At 43.3% G+C, this 26,044-nt stretch overlaps 1 protein-coding gene and 2 long non-coding RNA genes across 4 annotated transcripts; all 3 read left to right on the top strand.

The window, feature by feature from the left end:
• The first annotated feature begins 571 nt into the window (after window positions 1–571).
• Gm30845 lies at window positions 572–5,933 on the top strand. Its single transcript, XR_001778534.2, has 3 exons — window positions 572–1,089; window positions 2,043–2,122; window positions 5,023–5,933. It is a non-coding gene; the product is annotated as a predicted gene, 30845 (long non-coding RNA).
• A 3,544-nt stretch (window positions 5,934–9,477) lies between these two features.
• Tcim (transcriptional and immune response regulator) lies at window positions 9,478–11,252 on the top strand. The gene has a single exon (NM_026931.3). It carries the CDS (start codon window positions 9,528–9,530, stop codon window positions 9,846–9,848), a length of 321 nt encoding a protein of 106 aa, NP_081207.1. The 5' UTR covers window positions 9,478–9,527; the 3' UTR covers window positions 9,849–11,252.
• Window positions 11,253–17,299: 6,047 nt separating this feature from the next.
• Window positions 17,300–18,986, top strand: Gm30757. Of its 2 annotated transcripts, none has more exons than XR_001778533.1 (3): window positions 17,300–17,356; window positions 18,050–18,159; window positions 18,624–18,986. It is a non-coding gene; the product is annotated as a predicted gene, 30757 (long non-coding RNA). The 2 variants fall into 2 exon arrangements; XR_001778532.2 differs by lacking the exon at window positions 17,300–17,356 and adding an exon at window positions 17,848–17,894.
• Window positions 18,987–26,044: the final 7,058 nt, after the last annotated feature.

Raw genomic sequence — 26,044 nt, 5'->3', positions numbered from 1 at the left:
CCAGAGTCTCCACCCCTTGTCCAGCAGGACCATCATTTCTTTCAGTGACCATCTCCTCCCACTGCTGTGGTCTGGAAGCTTCTGTTGCATCATCCCGTGACTGTGAAGGAAGAAGTCCAGGGATTGTTTCTTTAGGAGACATCAGAGAAGATGGGAGGTGTGTGGGAAAGCAAGTGTTGGAGACTGGACAATGGTACGGAGGAAGGAGAAAAACCGTGACTGCATGGTCTGAACTGTGAAGATGCACAGAGGCAAGTCTGCACTTAGTCGAAGGGACTTTCAGAGTAATCTCAAGTCATTGCCATAGTGGCCTTAGAGTTGGAGCTTCTGTCATTCCACAGTTCTTCTCTGCTTAGGTCATGAATGTCCTTACAAAATGGTTCAGTGGCTTTTCAGACTTTGAGCTGTGGCCACTAGACACAGTGTCATTATTGTGATTTACCACCTGTCTTTGAGAGAGAAAGGGAGAGAGAGGGAGAGAGAGAGAGAGAGAGAGAGAGAGAGAGAGAAAGAGAGAGAGAGAGAAAAGAGAGAGAGAGAGAAGAGAGAGAGAAGAGAGAGAGTAAGAATAGGAAACATAACACTACACACTGCTGAACGCTTCTTTTTGAAATTTGTGTTTCAGTTCTAATGTTCATCAACTATATGTATATATTATACATGTGTGTGCCTTCTTATATGTAATTGGAAAATGTTATACTTTAAATCTGTGTATAACTTGGTGATGCAGGCTCTGGTGTGAAAAGGCTAATATAAGAGAAACACCAACTATTCCAACAAAGAATCCACCTTTACAATACGCTGACTAAGGTCATCCTAGCCACGCCTGAACACTCTCAGCACTTTCCTCTTTCACCTAGACTATGTTTAACAAGGCAGGGCTCTTGTAAGGTGCCTCTAGCCTGCCTTGTGTGCGTCAGCCCTTCCATTCTGAGCCCTGCCCTTCTGTGCCCCTCCCCCCCTTTAGCAAGTTGAATTGTGTCTTCTAGTGATACGTCTTGTGGCAATGACTGACTTCTAGCTGGTGTACCTCAGGAGCTGCAAGGCCTTCTGGGAGAAGACTCACTAGCTGGTCCAGTTCACCATTAGGTAACTCACTCATCAGTACCATGCACAGGGGTGATGGGAATCCTTAGCCCTGTGCCCCAACTGCCTTTTAAGCTGACTAATTACTTATCTTTAAAACAATTGTAGGTGGAAGTCAGGTATATGATCAGCATTAAAAAAAAATGTTTGAGTCAGACAGTTTCTTAGACTAGTTGAACCTTCATCTTGTCCTAATTACAAAATACTGGAATGAGCAAACATGGAACTTAATAGGACACACTAATGTAAGCACCATCTTCAGTGCCCGGTCAGCTTCTGAGTCCAACAAGATCTGAATAGTCTGGTCTAAATGGAGTTTGTGCATGGCTAGCACCTTGTGGTCCCCTCTGCTTGTTTTATGTCTCTCTACCCTAGGCTTTTATTATGAAAGTAACTAACTCCATCCATAGCATCTCTTTATTTACCATCAGAAGAGTTTTAGCTCAGACACTCACAGTGGGGAAGCTGGGTATGAGAGTGTTAGGCTGCCATCATAGCATGGAGCAGGGTTAGGCATGGTTGGAGGATCATGAATTTTGTGAGGTTCAGGGCAACTGGAGCTGTACAGTGACTCCCTGTCTCAAACCCAAACAAAACCAGTAATAAAAGATGGGAACAACAGGTCGGCAGAATGACCGTTTCCACTCTAGTTCGTTTCTTGCCTAGTTTTCTGAGCTCTGTTCCAATTTCAGCCACTATGCCTCTAAAGAAAAGTAAGTGCTTGGAAAGACTGGTATATTTGTTAGTGTCTTTCACCAGCATTTAAAAACTGCGGGTAAGCATAAGTAATTTTACTGCACTTTCAGAAGTGTCGTCTCAAGTTCATATGTATACATGTCAAAAAAAAAAAAAAAGATTGTGAATTAAGCTGCAGAGTTTCTAACACAAATGTGATTGTTTTTTAAAGATGTGCATTCCTTGAGTTTATTTATGTATGGCTCTCTTTTCATCTGCAGGCACCTTATTAGACAGTCCTACTGTTTCTGCTGCATAATCTTTCCAAATAGCTAACGTGAGAAGCATTGTCCCTGCTCGGGTGAGTTTTACCCACAAAGCATTTCAGAGTTTCAAGGCTGGGCTAATGTCATCACTCGAGAGGCAGAGTGATGTGAATCTCTGTATTCAAGGCCAGCCTGGTCTACAGAGTGAATTCCAGGACAGCCAGGACTACACAGAGAAACCCTGTCTCAAAAAAAAAAAAAAAAAAAAAAAAAAAAAAAAAAAAAAAAAAGGAAAGAGAGACAGAGAGAGAGAGAGAGAGAGAGAGAGAGTTAAACATGTTTGTTTGCTCTGACACGAGGCCAGATGTGGCACCCCACTTAGGAAAATAAAGTACAGTAAGAGGGTCTTTATGCATGGCTGCAGGTGCCATCTGTGGTACCGCAGTGTTCATTAAACTCCAAGGCACACACCAGAAATCCTCATTTCTCTTACATCCACTTTGAGAATGGTGGACCTAGCATAGCATGCCATGGCCAGATGTGTGCTTGGAGTGGGCGGGAGCTCCAGGTGGGAGGAGATTGCTCACAAAGACTTACTTTAGCTCTAGCCATAGATTCCAGAAACACACGCGCTGCTATAGATATTACAAATACCTCATGCTCACTTCCTTAGGAAAACACACTGGTTTATGTGCATAGCTGTTTTCTTTCTAAAGGAGCTATAAACACCCGGGCTCAGTGTTTGAATCTGGACAACTAATTAAAATTTTAAAAGGAACAGCTTATCTTCAGTTTCTATTTTAGGAAACGGTTCAAATATAGACTGATGGCTTAACCAAAGACAGCTGTTTCATTTCACATGCAAAAGCATCGTTCAAGAAGAGGCACTTTGTTTAAAAAAAAAATGGCTTGTGCTGTAATTCTTTCCAATAAAGTTGAGGTTTTTTTGTTTTTTGGTTTTTTGTTTTTTGTTTTTTTGTTTTTTGTTTTGTTTTCCCCACAGTTCCACAGAAAAGATTTGGATTGCATTTGGATCTTAGGTGAAATTTATTATTTCCTTTCTCAGATATAAAATAAATGTCAGGCTAAATTTTTCTAAATAAAACTACTACCCTTTGTTGTAAGGGTCTAACAATTAAGGACTGAGAATGTAGTTAACCAAGCTTCCTGGAAAAAAAAGTCTTTGCTAACTTTAAAAAGGATTAGCCATAACTATACTCAAAAAAAAAAAAAAAAGGAAAGAAAGAAAGAAAGAAAGAAAGAAAGAAAAGGAAAGGAAAGGAAAGGAAAGGAAAGGAAAGGAAAGGAAAGGAAAGGAAAGGAAAGGAAAGGAAAGAAAAAGAGGAAAAGAAAAGGAAAAGTAAATCTGGAATGGGTTTCACATAAGAACATAGAATATAGTAAAACTCTCCAACCAAATGCTGAGGACAATCATTTTTAGGTATACAAAACTGGAGCAGGTTGAACTCTGGACGAAAAGCCCCCTTATGCTCCCCACCCAGTCTGGCTAAATCTCAAATGCTAAATATTTTAAAGGCTTTTCTTAAATCAAATAATAAAAACCAACAATGTGTTTGGAGGAGGCAATATTCTGGGTTCTGGATTTACATGCGTGTGAGGTAAAGACAGCCGTAGCAAGACTGAGTTCATGACTATTGCTATTGGAGAAAGAAGGCGTGGGCACCTCTGGTGGATCTCAGCAGAGCCCTTGTTCTGGATCCCAGCTTATTTTCTGGTTGTATTCAGGCCTTTTGGTGTACTGTGTGCATTACCAAACTTGGCTTCCTCCCAAATTCTACTAGCGCTCAGCCTCTTTGTCTTATGCTGCTACCAACCTGCCTAAGAACTGGCCCTGGCTTTATCCTCCACCTACTGCCCAACGGATGTGCAAGTACCCTTGAGTTTATTTTCAAAATACGTTTAGGATAAGCTGATCACTCTCTGAAGACACCATTATTGTTTTAGTTGTTTTGGGTAGTCCAGTAGTCAAAGTAAATTTTTTTTTAAGGTAAACTGTAAAAGCTTGAGCCACTCCTTCTGCAGGCTTGGATTTAAAAGCCTGTCTTGTTTTACTCACAAAGAGACTGCCTCCCTACGGCAGTCCTGCTACCCGCCAGCACTGTGCTCCTCTCCTCTCCTCTCCTCTTTGCTGTCTGTTTTCAGGGCATCTTGTCTCTATGTCCTTCCCTGGCTTCAAGCTCATTTTGACCCCAGGACGTTTGCTTTCTTCTCTGCCCCTGGAGAGACTCTTCTGGCTAGATCCTACGTATATAGTCCTATATCAAGTCAGCTCACATGCAATGCATGGATCTGTTAACCTGTTTTTCACTGTTGTTTGAGCCTGGGTCTTTCTTTGTAGCCCTGGATGGTTAGGGAACTTTCTATGTAGGCAAGGATGTCCTAGAACTTCTAGAGACCTACCTGCCTCTGCTCCCTAAGTGCTGGTATTAAAGGTGTGTGACATCATGTCTGGAAAGCTCTGCCAGTCTGAACAAACCTTTTCATTGTGTTTTCAAGTGTCTGTGGTACTTATAAATGCCTCTTTGGGTACAGTTATGCGCTCACCTGTTTGTTCAATATTTCTCATGATCGGCAAAAAGAAGGACAATGTCCATTTCCCCCCAGTTTGCTCCTAAAGCGCATGGTATGCTACCTGGCACATAGTGGGTATTCAGCTATAGCAGCGAATGAATCTATAGACTACTGACTGAACTCCTGGAAGGGGAAGTGCAAGGGAGTCAGATAGAAATGTCAAACTGTAGGAGACACACGAATGGGGATGCATAGTCAAGAGGCTGAGCAATGTCAGGCAAAATGCAGAGCTGGCTGAGAGGAAGTGACAGTCCACGGTGGGTTCTGCGCAAAGGGGACCAAGATGCTGGGAACGTTCTACTTCAACTTCTGGAACATTCCATGCTTTCATGTGTAAATGTGAAATCCTATTTGTATGTCAAAATGCTTTGTACGAAAGCAACACTGTGTCCTTATTGTCAAGGCTGGAATGCATGTGGTGTGGCTATGCAGCTGAAGCTTAAAGCTCAGATTTCAATGGTTTGAACCTCTACGTGAGCACTTTACTACTGAGCTACACCACAGGCTTGCTGTGGTTTTCCCTACAGGAGAGGTAAGTAATCCGGGTGAAGGGTCAGAAAATGTTTTCAGAAGGGAGGTTGGAGATAAAAATAGTGTCTATAAACAACTTGGGGTCTCACCACTGGTTCAGTGTCTCTGAGTCCATTGCTTTCCAATGGAGCAGTCAAGGGCTGGTGACACCTATCCCCAGGCTTTTAGGAGGGATGTCCTACATGGACAAAACAGGTATGGACAAAACAGGTATGGACAAAACAGGTATGTCTACTTAGTAAATGCTTCTTTCCCCGTGTTTTCTAAATCCCTTCATTTTGAGCGCAAAACTAATCATGCACATTTGTTGATGGCAAACATTTAATCTCTTCGCATAATGAGCAAATACTGGAAAATTAACGTCCAGAAGGAACTACACGGGCCACGAAGACATTTCCTTTAGGCCACCCTCATCAGCTCTTGTCTTTATTGCAGGGATTAAAAACTGTCAGGTATCCAGGTGCAACCCAGGAGTCCCCTTGAACAGTTTTCAATCCTGTCTTCCACCTCAGTAGCTGAGAATAGCAAGGAGGGGCGGAGGCAGGTGCAGGTGCAAAGGACTTCCCAACAGTGTGGAGTTTCCCTTGGCAAAGGCCATCAACCGGCTTTGAGTCACATTTCTGGGCAACAGACACTGACATTGTTTTCCTGTGGACAGACTTGTCACCTAGACAATTTTTTGAAATTCCTTCATGTTTCAAATCTATGTGAATGCTTTTAGGCAGCCCTTCATGGGTGGTGCTCACTGTTAGATATTTAAAAAAATAAAACAATTCACAAAGACAGAGCTCAAAAATACTCTGGCTTCAGAATCAAGGAATTCCGAGTTCATGTCTTCATAGCTAAATGGCTTGAAAAGTGTATTCCATTCTGTCTGTTACAATAACAGATCACCGCAGATTTCTTGGCATAAAAGAATACAAAGTTGTTGCCATACATGCTAGGAAGGCTGAGGCCCCAACTCAACTTTCAGGGAGTGCCTGAAGTCCTTCTGGGTGGCCTGAGAGGGAACCAGAGAACTGGAAAAACCTGTATCCCTTGGTTTGTGACTCTCCCTGCCATTTTGAGAGGCTGCAGCTTAGTTAGTGTCTTTAACTTCTAACCTTCTGCCTCTGTCTTATAAAGACTTGTCATTCCGTGGACCCCCTCCTACCATAGGATGAATCTCTACACCTCACGATTCTCAACTCACATCTGTATACTCTCAGTGGGTGACGTGATGGAGCACAAGCCATCAGGTACCACAGTAGCTCACATTCAGATCAATCCTGTTACTATGCATGACTGTGATGGGTGTGATCCAATCACCTTCTTACAGGATCCGAGGCACTATCCCAGGGTGGGATTCATGCATGGTGTGTAAACATGGTCAAAAGCCAAAGACTGTGGATGTTATAGGCTCTAGGTAGAAACCTACTACTCTTTTGCTAAATGGATATGGTGTCAAACTGCCTTCTTGGCATTTATTTTTATGCTCATAGGTTATTGCTAGACTCAGAGAATAAGCTCTCACCAGAGAAGCTTCTGTTTGCAGAGAGTCAAGACTGGGCAAGGCACAGAGAATAAGGACGGTTGCATGCTCCTCTCCAAGTGGGGAATGTGTTTCAGTCTCAAAAGACTCAGAGAGCATCACAGATGCGGAGGAGGGAAAGACACAAGAGCCAGAAAATGGGGATGAGTACTGTCAAATGCTGTCTTCAGGGCATGGCTCAATGGTTGGATTCATTAATTCTCAACAGCTGTGGTCACCTGCAGACGATTAAGCCAGTTAACATTCCATATGGATAGAGGTGAGGATCACGAAGCCCCAGCCCTTCTCTGGGAAGCAAGTGCCAGTAATGAGTTGCTGGGGAGAGAGAGTAATATTCTTCAGTGGTGGGAGTAACTGGTAAATTGTCTGTGCTCTGGTAAAACAAACAGCAAACAAACAAACAAAACAACAAAACCCTGTTCATATTCGTGCATGTGACACTAAATAAACTCAGTGAGTCATTATAAAATAAAAGTAAAACATGAAAAAGTAAAATACAAGACATGGTTAAGAGAGGGCACTTAGTGGGAAGAATAAAGAATTCAGCGAGAGTGGGACATGGGTGTAAGAGGGAACAGGAGAGTGAAAACGACCAAACTATGTTATATCCATGTACAAAATTATCAAAGAATCCAGGGGCTGGAGGCATGGCTCAGTGGTTAAGACCACTGCCTGCTCTTCTGGAGGACCCGGGTTCAATTCCCAGCATCCATGAGGCAGCTCATCACTGTCTATACCTCCTGTTCTAGGGGATCTAATACCATCACAAAGACGCACAAGCAGGTAAAATTGGTAAACACCAAATGCTCATAAAATAAAAACAAATAGGGCTGGAGAGACGGCTCAGTGGTTAAGAGCACTGACTGCTCTTCCAGAGGACCTGAGTTCAATTCCCAGCAACCACATGGTGGCTCACAACCATCTATAAACCATCTATAATGGGATCTGATGCCCTCTTCTGGTGTGTCTGAAGACAGCTACAGTGTATTCATATGCATAAAATAAGTCATTCTTTAAATTTTTTTTTAAATTCAAAAAGTTATTGGGGTGGCCCCAAGAACAATGCCCTGGGTGCTGGGTAGAGAGTGTTGCCAGGGTAGAGAATGCAGGATAAGCGGTCTCAGCTCTGGTGAGAGGACAGAGTTGAACGGGCTCAGCTTGGGAGGAGGTGAATCTTCAGAAAGCATCCCTGCCCGCAAAGGGTAGGAAATAGGCATTGGAAGAAGATGATCTCAGCCAACACCACAGATGCTCACAAGTGCACTAGACCCCCCATTGCTAGAACAGCTAGGATCTTACCAGCTCATATTGAAGGTCTCCCAACTAACTTGCCCCTCCCCTGAGCTATCTGTATCTCCTGGGTGACGGCCACTACAGTCGTCGGTGATGAGGGTGACAGTTGAGCTGGGGCCCTCTGGCTTGGACATCTCCTGGGATTTTGTAGAAGTTCCCTGCCCGTTATGTGCTTGAGCAACTCTGGCGCATACTTATCCACAGTGAACATTTCTTTCAGGTAATAGGAAGACACTGTAATTTCACATAATAGTCATATCTTCAAGTAATAAATTAAAAGTTGAAGATAGCATCATTCTGATTATGCTGAGTGATTCCAAAGTAGCCTTCAAAACAAAAGGTTTTGAAAAATGCAAAAGGTTTTGACATATGCAAAAATGTCTCACTCCTTTCTCCTAGTGAGACATAAACTTTATTAAGGTAAAATAAATGATTTTATTTCTATTTTATTCATTTAATTTAATTCTGAGACAGGGCATTCATTCCTGTGTAGTTCAGTCTGTCCTGCAGCTTGCTAGCCTGCCTCAGCCTTCTAAGACAGATGGGGTTATAGGTGTGTGATTTTCTTGACTATAAGTGAAATAACATTAAAAGTCCATTCTAGTTTCTTGGAGGACCAGAAAGGAGAGTAGAGATTTGAATCATAAAGAGGAATCTCTAGGTCAGAGGAAGGTGACATTTAGCATAGAACAGCTGTACGTATCTGAGTCTTGTGGATAGCAAAAGTAATAGATTAAAAGCGTGTAATGAAGATAGCAGCATTCTGATAATGCTGAGTGACTCCAAAGTAGCCCTCAAAACAAAAGATCAGCTCATTCCTTGTGGGCATTAAGTACCCACAGCACCACCATTAACCTTTGCTCCTTGCTTTTGAATAGTTGTTGCTGTCAATACTTACACAAGCTGGGGAGCTACCATCTGCCGCTATTACTGTTTAAATTGCAGTTCCCAGCAGAAATTACATACAGCACTCAGGTACAGTTTGAGATTTGTGCTTTCGGGCTGAGCCATGTCAGTAAACTTTAGCTCCAGAGTCAGACTTCCTGTCCTCCCAAGCATTTTTTTTTTTCTTCTGACTTCCTCACCCTCACCCTGATAGGGACAGGCAAAAGGCACACAGACCTAGGCTGCCAGGGTCTGGCCCACACTTTAAAACTTTTGTACTAATTGAAACTCTGTTGAGCTTGGCAGAACTCCTTGTTTCAATCGTAGGCAAAGATTTGGAGCCTTTTCTTTTCTCTCTCTCTCCTGATTTCGGCTTCTGGAAGGAAGAGCCAGTTTGTAAGGCACAATGCCGTCTGAGGTGTAAAGAGGCAAGCTTGTAGCCAGCTATCTCTAAACAAGCTTTGAAATGCATTCTAGCATCCGGAGCCAGATCTTTGGCAAGGCAACTGTTAATGTTCTGTGGTTTTTTCCTCCCTGGGATCAATGTGACGTCACCAGTGTAATTTGAGTCCCGAGCTTTGTTCACCCTTTAAATAGCCGTCCTGGGACGATTTTTACAACAGACTCCCCTGGAAGTGCCCAAGCTGAGCCGTGGAAGACCCACATCGATGAAAGCCAAGCCAAGCCATCAAGCCACCAGCATGTCCTCGTCTCTTCGAGTAAGCCCGTCCATCCACGGCTACCACTTCGACACAGCCGCTCGCAAGAAAGCTGTGGGCAACATCTTTGAGAACATAGACCAGGAGTCCCTGCAGAGGCTCTTCAGGAACTCCGGAGACAAGAAGGCAGAGGAGCGGGCCAAGATCATTTTTGCCATCGACCAAGATTTGGAGGAGAAAACTCGAGCCCTCATGGCCCTGAAGAAGAGGACAAAAGACAAGCTTCTTCAGTTTCTCAAACTGCGGAAATATTCCATCAAGGTACACTGAGCACAGCAGGCTGGGCAAGAGCGTATCCACCAATGGACCTTTAAAGACCCAGTGAGCCTGCCAGCTCTGGCACGGGCAGTGTCCCGCGAAAAGGCTTGAGAGCTTCCTCCGACAGGACCCCGAGGATGGAAAGGGACATACATAACTCACCAGCTACACAGACTTGCAACTCATTGCAGCCCTGAGCTGTCCCACTGGGAGCCAAGTGCCTTCAGCAGGCGTTGAGAACTCTCACAGCAGGAAAGGACATAGCCTGAGAGGATGGAGGCACTGACCAGAACACTGCGTTTGTGGGGACTGAGTGCACGCACCCAGGGCCGTTGGCAAGGCCCTAAGACTAAACTCAAACCTAACTTGGTTTTTGTTCTTGTTGTTCGGTTTATTATTTTGTTTTCTTTTTTCTTTTCTTCCTTTTTTCTTTTTTTAAATATTGAAGTGGGGAGGGAGGGAAGAGAAGGAATATGAAGCATAAGTGGTTTACTGAAGTTTTGTGTGTTTTTTTTTTTAAATCTGAATGTTTAAAAATGTGGCTAAATCTCCGTGCTGTTTATTGGTCAAGATTTTTAGAGATCAGTAATTGTCTGCTTGCATTGAATACAATGGCTAAGACAGTGCACCCCCTGCTGTTAAAGTCAAAGAACTGGATGCCTGGCCCAGCCCAGTAAAACCCCACAGCATGGGCTATGTTTCTACAGGATTTGTACACACTTCAAAATGGTTTGCACAAAGCTGAAATAATGGGGCCCTTCATAAATCCGAAGGACTGTGAACAACTTTCGAATGTGCTTTTTAAAACTCTCTGACTAATGCTAAAATCTAATCTAATTAAATGTCCTCCAGACACTGTAGTAAGCATTAGGAAATGAATATGGGGGATTTTAGAAGGATGCTGTGGGTTTTTTAAAATTATTTATTATGCATTGTAAGTGATACATAGCCCTAATAAATTATTATCAACTTAGCTTCTCTTTGCTCTGTGGTGATCCGTCCCCAAGGGAAAAATATAGGATGGTAAATTTTGATCATTGTAAACTTTTCTAGGGGTTGACTCTAAATCTTCCAGAGTAGCTTTATGCTGATTGCCAAACTTTTCCAAAACAAGTTACAGCGCCAAGTGTCTACAGAGCCTTCTCCCCGCCCCCATTTTAAACTTCATGGCATAGAGTTTCCCACAGAGTAATTTGGCAATATTGCTTTTATATATCCATAATCTATCTTCATTTTTCGTGAAATTTCTCCTCTGTCACTACAGCAGATACATACCCATTTATTTCTTCCTAAACGGTATGTTTTGAAGTTCGAGTGAATTATGATGAAGTTTCTGTGGGTCATTATAACATTAATATCTCTCTCCTTATTCCAGTATAATTTATAATAAAGCATTTCTAAAAAGGCATAAGCCAATGCCCACTGTGCTTTCTTAATAGAAAGGCAAAAAAAAGTTTCCAGAAATTCAGCAAAGCTACCAAGTTTTCTCTTTTAAGTTTTTCTTTTTTGTTGTTGTTGTTTGTTTGTTTTTTTGGTTTGGATTTTTGTTTTGTTTTTTATTTTATTTTTGTTTGTTTGTTTGTTTGTTTGTTTTGACAGGGTTTCTCTGTGTAGCCCTGGCTGTCCTGGAACTCACTTTGTAGACCAGGCTGGCCTCAAACTCAGAAATCCACCTGCCTCTGCCTCCCAAGTGCTGGGATTAAAGGCGTGTGCCACCACCGCCTGGCTCCAAGTTTTCTCTTTTAAATGCTGAATATGCTATATCAAAACAAATGAGCTATATGGAACCTTTCAGGAGGGTTAAGCCAGATTTTTATTTTATTTTTCAAATTAATTAAGTTATATACTTCACATCCCAATAAGCCAGAATTTTAAATACAAAAATTATAAAAAGAAAAGAACATAGTTAAACATCTGTATTCTGTCAATAATTATTGAGTTGTTGAAGGTCATTACACATTGATCCATGGGACCCTTATCTAGGCTTATAGGTCAGCATTAGATCACTGACCATATATACAAGATCCTGAGTTTCAGTCCCTGGAAATAAAAAAAGGGGGGGAGGGAGAATTATTCTACAAGTGTGTGTGTGTTTGCGTGTGTGTGCGTGTGTGTGTGATGTGTATGCAAGTATGTGTGCATCCGTGTGTGAGTGTGTGTGAATGTTGTGATGTGCTTGTGAGTGTGTGTGATGTGTATATGAATGTGTGCATATGTGTGTGAGTGTATGTCATGTGTGTGAGTGTTGTGATATGTATGTGTGTAAATGTTGTGATGTGTTTGTGAATGTGTGTGTGTGATGTGTGTGTGCATATGTGTGTAAATGTATGTGATAAGTATGTATGTATGTATGTATGTGTTGTGATGTGTTTGGGACTGTGTGTACATGTAATGTATATGTGAGTGTGTGCATATGTATGTGTGTGTGGTGTGTGTTTGTGTGTATATGTGAGTGTTGTGATATGTGTATGTGTGTGTTTGTGTGAAAAATGCCTATGAGCATTATCTAGGAGGATTATTCATACTCTTCATCAGATTTTCAGATGGTACCAAAAGAGGTTAAGAACCACAGAGGCAGCCTTCAGCGGGGATAGTCACTTGGCCAGAATATGCTCATGAAAGTAGGGACTGTGGAGAAGTCCTCTGTTCAGTCTCCTGGCTTTCAGTCTGATGCACACTGAGCTGTGTGTGTGTGTGTGTGTGTGTGTGTGTGTGTGTGTGTGTGTGCTCAGAATAAGTGACCTAGTCCTTATGGGAACCATTATGAAAATCTTTAAGTTGCACTGCATTCAAAGACAGAGCTGGGTCTGGCTGCCTCTGCCTGAAACCCTACCACTCAGGAGAAATAGGCAGAGGATTGTGAACTCAAGGCCAGCAACTGTCGCTCGGTACGATCATGTCTAAACGATCAATTAGTCCATCTCTTCCTTTATGCATCCCAATGAAGGAAGCACAGCTCAGATGCTGAACTTAGGTTTAATTCCCCGCATGCTCTCAGAACTCTCTATTCTGATGCTGTTATTATCTGTAGAGTGTAGTGTCATCTGTCTTCACCAATGCGTGAAGGAGAAAAAACGAAAATTCCACCAGTAGCTTGTTACAAGCTGTCTCCCCTCTTTTGGGAAGAACGGAGCAGAATCAGTGTGATTGTACAAGATGATTTTTTAACTGCATAATAAACACTAGTAGTGTCGGATAAAAATAGGCATTATCAGGAAAGCAGAGCCGAGGGGTCAGAGAGATGGCTCAGCAGTTAAGAGCAAGTGCTGTTTTTAACAGAGGACTGACTTTGGTTCCAAGAATACATACTTGTATGACTCGAAACTACCTATAATTCTAGGGATCTGATACCTCTCTTGCCTCAGCAGGCATCTGGATCCACTTGTACAACCCACACACAGACACACAGACACACAGACACACAGACACACAGACACACAGACACACACACACACACACACACACACACACACATATATATATATACACAAAATCGAAAACAAAATTTAAACGACATAAAGGAGGACAGTTTCAGTTCTGAGTTCTTTTTCTGACACAAGGAGGGCCATATGAACTGTAAGAACTTAGTGTAATAAGAGATCATAAAAGCATGAAGGGTTTAGTAGCTCATTAATCCGATCACCTCACTGGGATCACCATCATTGCTAACTTTTGCTGACGTATCATACCGAGGGCCAGCTAATTCTCTAAACGTATTTTGATGGAATAGATAAGAGAATGTGTGTCTGTACTGATGTATCCCCATGCACATAGGGCTATAAACTTCAACAACTGGGGATCTTGCTGATGACATACAACTTAGGAAGAATGGCCTTCGTGCCTTTGGATAGCAGCTTTGATTGTGTTACCATGAGAGACCAAGCTCTCCTCCTCCTCTGCAGTTCACTAATCAACTGAAAAGATAGTAGAGTATGGCTTCTGTCAGTCATTGTCTCACCTGTCCATCTGCTTACCACGTGGACATGTCCTAGTTAAGCATCTCGGTGGCACTGTGCATTTAAGGCAGTGCCACATTCACAGCTTGGAACCAAGGCCCCTCCTTATGTCTCCTCTGGGCACTTAGGGGCTGGGGGCTGGTTTTCTCTTGGGGCCTGACAGAAAGCACAGGCTTGCTGTTCCATTCATTCCACTTGCTACCTGCTCGCAGCAAGAGGATTCTGTAGCATACAGGATTTATTGAGAAAGGTCTGGGTTGTGGGTCTAGCTACACATTCTTCCATCGTCACGGGTGATTTGAATGTCATTGACATTTCTCTGAAAAGTCTGATCTGCTAACTTAAAAGAAAAGCCACTGCCAGGGGCCTCTTGGTCCTTGCAGAGCACACCAGGTGACTTTCTGCTTATACAGACATTCCCAGCATGGCCTAGGTATGAAATGACCAGTCCTGCATGGGGAGCTCATGGGGAGGGGTGCTGAATTTGTATCTTATTCACTCCCCCAGCAAAAATGTAGGAGGTACATAGATACACACACTGTATGAGAAAGTAGTCACATGTGCATCATCTATATTTGTGCAATTGATGTGTATGTATCTAGGTATATACATATAGGTATATCTGTGTATGCATATGTCCATGTGGATATATGAGAATATGTATTTGTGTATGTTTTCATGTGCAAATCTGTATTCCTGTGTATGTATATGTGTATCTGGGTAAGCACTCATGAGTGTGTGAATGTGTCTGTGTATACATGTGTCTATGTGAGGTTATGTGTTCATGTATGTTCTTGTGTAATATGAATATGTCTGAGTGAGTGGATGTACATGTGTGTGTGTGCATGAGTGTATGTTAGTGTGTCCAGCCTATAGCTATGTGAGCATGTGTATCTGTTTGAATCTGTGTATGTGCTGAGGATTAGCATGTAGTCCCAACCTGGGACATGCTTCAAGATTCCATGAAAGAGTAACAGACAAAAGGGAAACCCTTTTGGCTGGCCCACGGGCATATTGTTCACAGAGGCAGGAGTGAGTGACTCGTGTTTGAGTCTCCCATCGATTGTGACCTGGGGTGGGGTGGGGTGGGGCTAAACAATAAAGAGTGACAATTAGAAGATCGCTGAGCCTTTAAGGACTAGCAGGATTGATTTGTCCTGAAAGCAACAGAGAAGCACTGGGGACTTTACATACACCAGCAACACTTGCCACCTGGGAGTGCACATCTGGCCTTGAAAAATAATGTGGGAGAGCAGCTGAACTCACAGCTCACTCAGATGCCTCCGGAACCCCATGGCCTTTCCATTGTGCTGCAGAGGGAAAAGGCATGGGGGGGGGGGCTTTACTTAGTGACAGAGAGCTGCTACATGGCAGCTAGCTACTCTTGACCCAGAAGAAGAAAAGGCTGTGTGGTGAGATAGGAAAATGGCAACCTTCCACACTGCCCCGTTAAAACCTTAAGCTCGGTGATTGTGCTTAGATCGTGGGGTGCAGTGAGTCTGACTACTTTGCTAGTACTATGCCTGTTTCTAGACATGTGGAGTGTCTGTCACAGGCCCACTAAAGCAACTACATCTCGGTGTGGACACACAGAGTCTGTAGATACAGTTCAGAAACCCGCTAGCAAAATTACCTTACAGAATTTTGGCAATAAACATCAGGTCCCCTTAAGGTTTTGCGCAGTTTAGAAAAAGCAGGTTGTTCCTGTAGTAACTTTCCCACTGCACGCTACACCAAACACTGCAGACAGGGCTGTAGGGGCCCAGAGCACCTCACACCCCACACCCACTCTCTGGCCTTTGTTTCTTCACCCGTGGACAGCAGCAGTACACAAATACCACCAGACTGAGACAGGAATTCAGGGGAGGAAGTATTTCCAACTCCTCTTTGGGCAAATTCCTTCCTGTTGTCTGTGACTGGATGACTTCTGCCCCGGTTTTATTCTCACGGGGCAGTTTTATCCCCAAGGGCAATGGTGAACTGTACCTGCCTGGCCTCCCTCACTGGCATCCCACCAAAAGCAGGAGTTTCTCTTAAGCACAACAAAACCCCAGCGAAAGGTTTTGATCATTAGCAATGCACGCCAGAGACACAAGGTGAGGAAAGAGGCCTTGTGTGGGTCTCCTGTGCTTTCAGACTCTGTCTGTTCTGGGTGGCTGGTGCCTCTGCACACACTGGTTGCTAATATTTTCACTCATTTCCACGACTGAGAGAGGGCAGAGTCTTTGAGCCCATCTCCAATGTGGGTAGAGCTGTTACCATCCCAGTGCCTCCCTGATTCCAAATTGCTCCGGTCATAAAGCCCGAGATAAGATATTCACCAAGCACCTTGAGCAGCTGGGGAAAGCATGTTTTACCAAGACACTCCTTGGGTTACTCTGGGCCTCCTGTCACTTCACAATGTAAGACCAAGGGAAGGGTCTATCTCATGGCTTTGAGGCTTTCCTTGGCATAGTAATTCTGTCACTTATTGAAAACATATGACTCAAGTTTGGAGGGGAGCCTTGCACTTATTGTAAGGATTACAGTCGGCATTGATGGATCTCCCCTCCCCACTGCCAAGCTGTATTCTCTTCGGATGTAGTCTGACATTTGGCGTACACATATGCTTATCAGGACAAGGGTTTATTTACAGCCACTCTCTCTTCTCATCCTCCGTATGTCTAGTGTTCGCCGTGGAAAGGTTTGGGAGAGCCTCGTTAGACTGGGGGAAGTCCTCCACATCGAATACCAGGTCCAGCCTGTCTCTGCAAGCCTACTCTTATCAAAAGGTCTGGAGAACACTTTAAAATCCAGGATGAGTTTAATGACCCAGTTTCAGGGGATGGACCCTGCTACCTGGGCATGGCAATTGCTCCTTGGGTGTTGGTACGGCTCAGTCAGATTGAGACTCACCAATCAGATTTAGATGAACTAAATTCACTGTGAAGACACGCACATTTCTATTCATCTGTACAGCTCCAGGTGTGTTGTGGGCCTCGGAACAGTTTGCAAAGACTGACTCGAGGTGTGGTTTGCCCCTTATCATGCAATGACTCATTCTTATCATATCTAATCCAAATAATACCATTACCCTGACTTTCTGTGCCGGGGAACTCTAACCTGATTGTACCAGTCCCCGGTGATTACATCATCACTGAAACTCCCCAAAGTGCATAGTCTCAGCAATTGCTGAGCTTTCAAAACAATAAGGGAATGTCTTTTTTTCTCCTCTTCATATATTCCCCCGCTTGCTGCTATTCTGGAACTTTCTTTCTTACTTCAGACAAGTTAGTCTTTTCAAAAGGACCACTTAATGATCTGTACTAGCAGCTACTTCAGTGAGTTAGTGCATCAGTGGCTCTGGGAATGCTCACCCCCTGATGCGCCTCATCCACAGAGACTCTACAGGGAGGACAGCAGAGTACCAGGGAGACTCAAGTCAGGAATGCTGAAGTCAGCACTGGAAAAAGAACCATCGACGACAGGATGCTTGCTAAGGGACAAAGCTGCTCTCTGACTTTTCTCACCTTGACCCTCTCTTCATGAATATGCTGTATGGTGGACAGCAGACAGACAAACTGAGTAGGCCAAGAGGTTTTATGAAGATCGGGCAGCCTTTTAATTTAGTTTCATAGAATTTTGAGGAAGTTACTTATGTGTTGTTTAACCCATTTCATTATCAACTTATGGTGATGACAATATCATCTTTTAGTGTGTTGGAACCACTGCTGTTTGTAGTTTGAATCTGAAATGCCCGTGACTTATGTTTGGGTTGCTTATTCCTGAAGAGTGGCAGTGTGTTGAAAGTCTGTGTGACTTTTAGGAGCTGGGAGATATCTGGGAGAAATGGAGTACCATCAGTGGGCACTCGGCGGCTATAGGCTCTGGGCCTGGTATACTCTCTGTTTCCCAGTCTACTATAATGCTCTCCCTCTGCTGCAAGCCCGGACAGGTATGACTGTACAGTCTGAAAGCATGAGTCAGGGTAAACCACACCCCCTTAAACTGCTCTGTCAGGGATTGGGTTATAGTGACACAAACCATAACTAATACAACCATTGACTGATTAGCTTAAACAGGAGAGATTTATTTCTTCCCGGTTCTGGAGGCTGTGTGTGAGGTCAGGACTGCTGGTGTCTTTGGCTCCTCTCCATGTGGACAGCAGGCTCCCAAGTCTTTCATATGCCCTTCTTTCTACGTCTTAGACTAAGTCACAGATAGACTAGACTAGAGGTCAGTCCAATGATCTTATTTTAACTGATTTTTCTCTTTTAGGGTCTACCACCAAGCACAGCCATATCGTGAGCTATTTCAACCCATGGGTTTTCCACTGAGGGTATGCCATTCAACTCAGAACACCTCTGTGCCTGTCTCTCTCGATTGCTGTAAGTCTGAACTAATAACCTATGCGGCTGTTAAGCTCTTGGTTAAGTGCCGGAAAGGGTGTGTGAACTCTGCTCTTGGTTAAACATTACAAGCACTTCTAGCATAGAACTTAATATAAAATAAGCACTCCACAAGTGCTTGTTTTGCTTTTAACATGAACAGATATCACCTCATCACAAGTATTTGTTTGCAGTTTCAACAGTACTCTTTGAATGTACCTTGGCATCTATCTCCTTGGCCCATTAGGGAGAGCCATGGTTTATATTGAAAGAGCTGTGTACGAGACAGCATGCGGCCAGGGTGTATTTATTGCCACTCCTAAGTACTTTGCCTGCTTTCCCTTAAGCATGGTAGCTTAAAATCTTTCCTTGGAAGGGAACAAATTGCCTGAACATCTGGAAAGCAGCTTTGCTGACATTCTGCTCTGTTGTTTTTGATAGAGTCTCTGTATGTCTTGGTACAGATCTAAGACAGCTGAACACTGTGTCCTGGCTTCTTCCAGTTGGAGTCCTATCACAACCTGTCGCAGCCTGGGCGTTTCATTCAGTTGAGCATGACGGAGGCAAGGAAGTTTCTCAACGAGGAAAAGGTTGTGCTGACCACAGAAGTAACTCTATATATCTTACCTTATAGGGGAAGGATTTCAGAATCAATGGAATGGCTTAGGCAGCTCCATAATCTGTGTTTAAGTAGTGTGGGAACTGGAGAGGGAAGGCTTGCTAATGTTTTACCAACCAAGCTTTGATTTTACTTTGGGGGAAATGTAATATTTGTATAATTTCTTTATAGTATATCTTATATATACACATACACACACACACACACACACACACACATATATATATATCATACTGTGTTATCCTAAATAATCATTTAGTAAGATAACTTGGTTAAAATAAATCAGTTAGTTAATTGTTGAACATTATATAGGCAAAATGGCAATTGGAATATCTGATTTTTTGGCTTAAAGCTTCTTACAGTCATGAACAAGTGTCTTTTTCTTTCACATTTGAAGATCTAGTCTAGAATGTAAATTTTTTTTTATTCCTGAAAGATATCAATGGGTCTATATCTATGGATTTCAAATCTGCTTCCTCTCACCCATCTCTTTACATTAGTTTCTTGTTTTTTGAAACAGGTGTAAAAGGATTGAGTTTTACTTTGAATTTTCGCTGTTGCTTTCAGAAAGCTCTGTGAAAACACAGGGCAAATGAGGTGCAGTGGCTGCTTGGGCCAGCCTGAGCTGTATCTGATAGAGAGCCCTGCAGCTAAGCTAAGAAAGAGCAGGATCCCAAGATTCTGGGGACTGCAGCTTGACTCGGGAAGACAATCACGCTAACACAACACACCATCTGTAATATAAAACAGTGACTCCTGATTTACTAATTAATGGGAGAAACTGAACCACTAAAAATCAGGGTGAAATAAAGTGGAGGGGAAGGGAGACGGAGAGACCTGAGGGCGTTCACCCTACCTTGGCAAGCTCTGAAGGACTTTGCACAGCAGAGCTTCCCTCCTGACCCCTGAGACATACAGACATCACATGTACCAGATCAATCCAACACGTAGTAGCTGGAGGCGAACACTACTGTGCTTAGTACAAACTCCGTGTTTGCCTGAGTGCTTTCTTCTGATCTGGGTCAGTGTCACTGTCTGCTGGCTCTCTGGTGCCTCTGTGGTCAGCTGGTAGCTGGATGACTTATGGTGACCTCTTTCAGACACTTGGTCATGATGTCTTGATTTCTACCTTTTTATTTTTTATAATTTTTAAATTTTGGTCTCAGATTAGCGTTTGGTGCTCACCCACAGCACTGCCATCTACACATCACTTGGCTTCTTCCTCCTTGTCTGGCTCATTGCTGGATCCTCTGTGAGATTAACTCCTTACCATGCATACTCTGAATAACTCACCCTACAGCTCTAGGAATCCAGGCCTTCCCCAAGAAAAGACATTAGATTAGTTGGTGAAACTCCCATCATTCATTTGGGGATTTTAAACTCACCTCATGGCTAACTGACGCAGTTCTCAACCTTCTGCCTTTATGCCTAGATCATCCTTCCATAATACGAGCATAGACTTAATGCGTGTATAGACTGAAGCAGTGTTCAGAAAGCGTCTATTAAAAAACAGGTAAAGACTTCCCTCCTGTCCTCACACATCTGTGCCAGCAGCAATGCAGTTAGCAAGTTTCAGCAGGTTTCTGAACAACTGTACTGTCTCTGTGTCGTTCTCCATATGGAAAGTGTAGGTGGTGTCACCTGACCTCCGAACTTGTTCCCTTGTTAACCTCCTGAAAAGGTTTTAAAATTAACTGCCTGTTCTGTTCTAGGGGACTGCAGGTCTGCCGCGGGGCTGGCCTAGGGGAGACAGACTGACTCAGGACAAAGAATTAATGGAAGCTCACGGCTCCTGTGAGCAGGAAATGCCTTGATAGGCCCTTTCCTCTTTTTGTTACATGAAGAACCTTGACAATAGGCTCCACCTTGGGCAGCTGCGGTGATGAGCGCAGCACATTTTCTGCGTCAGACTTGGAGTCTGCCCCGGGGAGTGCTCAGGAAGGTCCAGTTACAATGTCTGGGTCTGTCCTTGAGCTTCTCTATGCTGTGTGGAGGGTGGAGGCTGCAGCCTGAAGGCGGACGAGGAACCCTTTGGCACACGGTTCAGGAAGTCCATCTGCTGCCGTTGTTCCTCTGACCTTTTGCTAGAACCCTCCCTAAACTGGAAAGAAACTACCAGAAATAAGCTAAAGCCAAACCAAGGAAGGCTCTATCATCAAAAAACAAGTCAAATTAGCAAATACTAGGCAACTATCACTTTTTAAAAAAGTGATTAGGTATAATATCAGGACTATACAGGATGATTTATAATTTCATTTAACCTTTACAACACTCCTGGCAGGCAAGTATTGTCATCTCCATTTTGATGAGGAGGAGACCAAGGCTCACTGAGGCTCACCAGCCTTTCTGAATGAAGCCTATCTGATTTTATTAGAAAGTTCATACAAGTCAAGGATTCCATCACAAAATCTCATCACTACCCCAGACGAATCCCAAATCCTGGTATTTATCATGTTTTATTCTCCATTTCTGTATTGAGTGTCTAAGAGACTCGTAGACAGGTGGGGATAAAGGGGGCTGGCTTCAACGGTCTAGCTCCATTCTGTGTGACATTGTATGAGTTACCTGACTTGGGCCAGCCAGCCCTTCTGTGACACAAGGAACAAGACTTAAGTGGAATTTCTCTTGTTCCTATATTACAACAGAATCCATAAACGGTGTGTGGACTTTGTGGCCATTTGGGTAGCTACAATAAAACAGTAACAGGAGTGGTAAGTAGGTGTCACCAAGTACACCAAGAAAGTAGACTCCTTGTCCACTCTAGGTAGACAACGTGCAGAACAGCATGGCGGTTATTTAAAAGCTTTGCTATAGAATGACCATATGGCTCAGCAATCCAACTTTTGGTTTTGCACCCTGAGAACTGAGAGCAGAGGCTGAGCATTTGTTAGTGTGTGCATGAGTGCACATACACATACACACACACACACACACACACACACACACACACACATGCACACACATACACACACATACACACATGCACACACATGCACACACATATACACATGCACACATGCACACATATATACACATATACATACACACACACATACACACACATACACACATGCACACACATACATATACATACACACATGCACACACATGCACACACATATACACATGCACACATGCACACATATACACACATACACACATATACACACATACACACACATACACACATATACATACACACATGCACACACATACATACACATACACACATGCACACACATCAGAGGCTGAGCATTTGTTAGTGTGTGCATGAGTGCACATACACATACACACACACACACATACACACACACACACACACACACTTATTATCATACATTAGCCAAAGATAAGGGCAGTACACACATCATGGATCAATGAATTCCAAAGACTTATACATACAACTGAACTGTGATTCTGCCTTAGCATTCCGACACGCAGCAGACCTGGGTGAGTCCTGAAGATACCATACTGAGGGAAATAAGTCAACCATAAAAGGCAAACCCTGCTGTGTCCCATTGGCCTGAGTAAAGCATACAGAGGCAGGAACCTCAGTTTGGGACTGAAAGGAAGTGCAGAGGTGAATGGCTCTGGAGCTGCATTTTAGAAAGAGAAGCTTTGAAGTTAGATGACGATCGATATGAACATGATCATGCTTTGTGTCACTTAGCACTATACCTAAAAATACCTAAAACGATATTTAGAGTTACGTTAATGCAGCAGCCAAGATGCTTGCAGGGCTACAGCTGTAATCTCAGCACGGAGAGGCCGAGTCAGGATGATCTCCAGTCAGGTCAGCCAAGACTCCATAGAGAGTTAAAGGCCAGCCTGGAATACATAGTAAAATTATACCTTTAAAAATCTACTAAGTAAACAAACATAAACAAACCAACAAATAAACTATAGTTTGGAATAAAAATGAAGTTAAAATTAAGGTATGGATTTTAGTACCAATGTTTAAGAATATTTTCCTTTCTTGAAGTATTAGAGTCATGTAATTTCATAGTTATTTGGGGGAAATTTTTGAAATTTTATAGCTTCTATAGGCAAGACCTGTAAGTAAGCCATTCATCGAACTCTGCACAGAAGGGCACAGGATGTATGGCTGTGATTCTGAAACAAGACCATGGTATTGAAGTAGAGCAGATTCTAGACAGATAGATCAAAGCAATGCTAGACCAGACCAGCCAACAGGGACAAGAATGGCTACTGAAGAAGAGAGCTGTGAGAAGTCTGAGTGTCCAGAGGAGTCTGCAGAAGGTGCATGGTGGAGTGGTATGAACAACGCCACTAGGGAGTGTCAAGCTGGAGGAAGGAATATTTGGGCATGTGTGCATGTGCATGTGCATGTGCATGTATACATGTGTGAATTTGTGTGTGTGTGTGTGTGTGTGTGTGTGTGTGTGTGTGTGTGAGTGTGTGTGTGTGTGTGTGTGTGTGTGTGTGTGTGTGTGTGTGTGTGTGTGTGTGTGATGTGAGTCTGGCTGGCCTTGAACACATAAAGATTTGCCTGCCTCTGCCTCCCAAGTGCTGGGACTAAAGGAGTATGTCTCTATGCTTGGCTTAATTTGTGCTTTTAAAAGGCCATTCCAGCTTTCTTTCTACTAGAGGGTAGCAACAGCATACAGAGTGAGTCTCAAAAGTAGTTACTGTTGCTGACTAGATTGGAGATGGTAGAAATGGAGATGGACCTAGCAGTTAGATTTTAGAGATGGTTTGGGAGGCAGCATCAACAGATCTTGGAGGTGCCAGTCATTCCACAGTGCCTCTGCCACCATCCTTGGCCCACTCAGCATCCACTGGCATCCTATTCCTCCTGAGGTACACAGACCATGTGCCCTTTACCCTACAGCTAGATCTTGCCTTTCAAGGCCTCATTTAGAAAGGCCTGGGATGGGGGGCAGCCCAGTGGTGGGGTCCTTGGCTCATGAGTTTAATGCCACTCTACACATGTAATTTAAGCATATATCAGAGTTGTTTTGTTTTGTTTTGTTTTGTTTGTTTGTTTGTTTTTAATCACTGACGGATTTACTTAGCACATGGTTTCTGAGATCTTCATGACTTGGGGGCCTGAATTATGTTTGAGCATCATGGCAGCAGTGGTTGGGGACAGGGCAATTGAGAAGACTCCTAACCTAATGTAGACAGGAAGTCCAGAGAGGAAGGGGCTGGGAGGGACACTTAACATTTAAAGACCTACTTCCTGTAATTAAGCACTACTTCCTTAACTTTCCACCACTCTGGAACAGTGTCACCAGTTGGAGACAAGACTTCAGTATTTGGACCTGGTATTGTATGGTATGGTATGGTATGGTATGGTATGGTATGGTATGGTATGGTATGGTATAGTATGTTATGGTATACAGAGATATGTCATAGTTGGGCCATAATTCCCTGCTCAAAACTTTCAGCACCTACCCATTGCCTGAAGAATCAAGTTCAATTTCCTTAGATCAGCACCTAAGAACCTTCGTTGAGTGGATTCAGTATTTGTTTGGGATGCTGACCAGGGCAAGACTCTCAGGTACCAGAGGGAGTTCAAACTTGAAGATATCTAGCGTGAAGCAGGAGCTGCTGAGCTAGTGACTGCATGATGAACAACCATGTCACGCCTCCGATATTGATCTACATGTAACCAGGGAAGGTATTGCTCTTCACGGCTAACAATTGCTTGGCTGAAAGCGGGCCAGTCCCATTGTTTCTTGAGCACATGTTCAGGAGATGGAAAGATGAATAGGCCTGCTTTGAATTTTGACAGTGGAGTTAGGGAGGGGAGGATGAGGGTAGACACAACTACAAATCATTGTAGTGTAAGGCAATAAGCGCCACACAGTACTATAATAGCAGCATGAGCTGAGAAGGGGGTTTGCTGACACTCCCTAGACAACATATTCATTGCCTAGGAGCTACTCAAACCCCAGCTTGATTGAAGAAAGCCTTTCTCTTCCTTGGCTGTTTTTTTCAGTCTACTTACCCTTGTCTCTGCTGGCAGTAGTCTGAAGTACTGGCTCTGACTGCAGATCTCCCTGTAGGCCACAGTCCCATCTGTGTTGGGGCCCAGTGCTGCTTAATCTTTACAATGCAGTGTCTGATCCCTGCCAGTTTGCTTCGGGTGATGCTGTCCGTGGGTCTGGGTCTGCAATGCAAAGAGTAGTGATGATTCGGTGGCTTCCTGGAGACAACCCCCACCCCACTGTCCAAACCTCCCTGCATTTGCTAAGAGTGAAACTAGCTGTCCTGTCCTCGAGTGAGCCAGGGTCATATTGGGTATCCCAGGCTGTTCTGTGGCTCTCTAGCCTGACCCCGCTTCCTGAAAGCTAGGACCGCAGGTGTGTTCTATCTCTGTCCTTCCCGGTAGGCGCTTCTTTCCAAGCCTTTTCCAGAGACTTGCTCTGATTCATCCAGATCCTTAGATGGTGGGTCTGTGTGTTAGAGGGTTGGGCTTCAATAAATATTTGTTCAGTTGAATTTGAATTAAAATACTATTGCATGTGGATAAAAAGTATACAGGTGTACACTTGTGTCTTTATTAGTATGTGTATCTGCATGAAATGTCCTTTTCCATGAGTCAGAGCAGACAAAGCAAATCACCTGGAGTTTGAATGAAATGTAGAGTGCAGTTATCAAGGCAAGGGAATCGCTGACAATATGTATTTGATGAAGACTTCCTTCCTTCCTTCCTTCCTTCCTTCCTTCCTTCCTTCCTTCCTTCCTTCCTTCCTCCCTCCCTCCCTCCCTCCCTTCCTTCTTTCCTTTCTTTTCTTTCTTTCTTTCTTTCTTTCTTTCTTTCTTTCTTTCTTTCTTTCTTTCTTTCTTTCTTTCTTTCTTGTTTGTTGACACTAGATCTTCAGACCCTAAGCTGTGTCTTGTACAGACTAAACATCAATAAATGTCTTTCAAATGCTAAACGGGAGAAAACACTGAATTTCAGTTCTGTGCATAATCACGATTTTAATCCCTAGAAAAGTAAGTGGCTAAAATTTTGCTAAAATCCTCATTTTTGCTAGGAGAAGGAAAAAAAAAATGAGTAAATGGTGATCTGGGCATTTCCTGACTGAAGAGAAAGTCAGAAAAACCAGAATCTCCTCCCATATCCTAAGTTCACATTACCTTTTTCTTTAATGAAGATCATTTTCATCAGTAGCAACAGAAGGAAATGTAAGACCTTTTCCCAGGTGAATCGTCTTTTTTCTTAGCATTCCAGACTGTTTTAGATCAACAAGGTTGTGTCTTGTTACTATTAAATATCAAAAGAGACCCACTTCA

Source organism: Mus musculus, chromosome 8 (assembly GCF_000001635.26).
Source record: "Mus musculus strain C57BL/6J chromosome 8, GRCm38.p6 C57BL/6J".
Lineage (NCBI taxonomy): Eukaryota > Metazoa > Chordata > Mammalia > Rodentia > Muridae > Mus > Mus musculus.
This window is presented reverse-complemented; position numbering and strand designations above follow the sequence as displayed.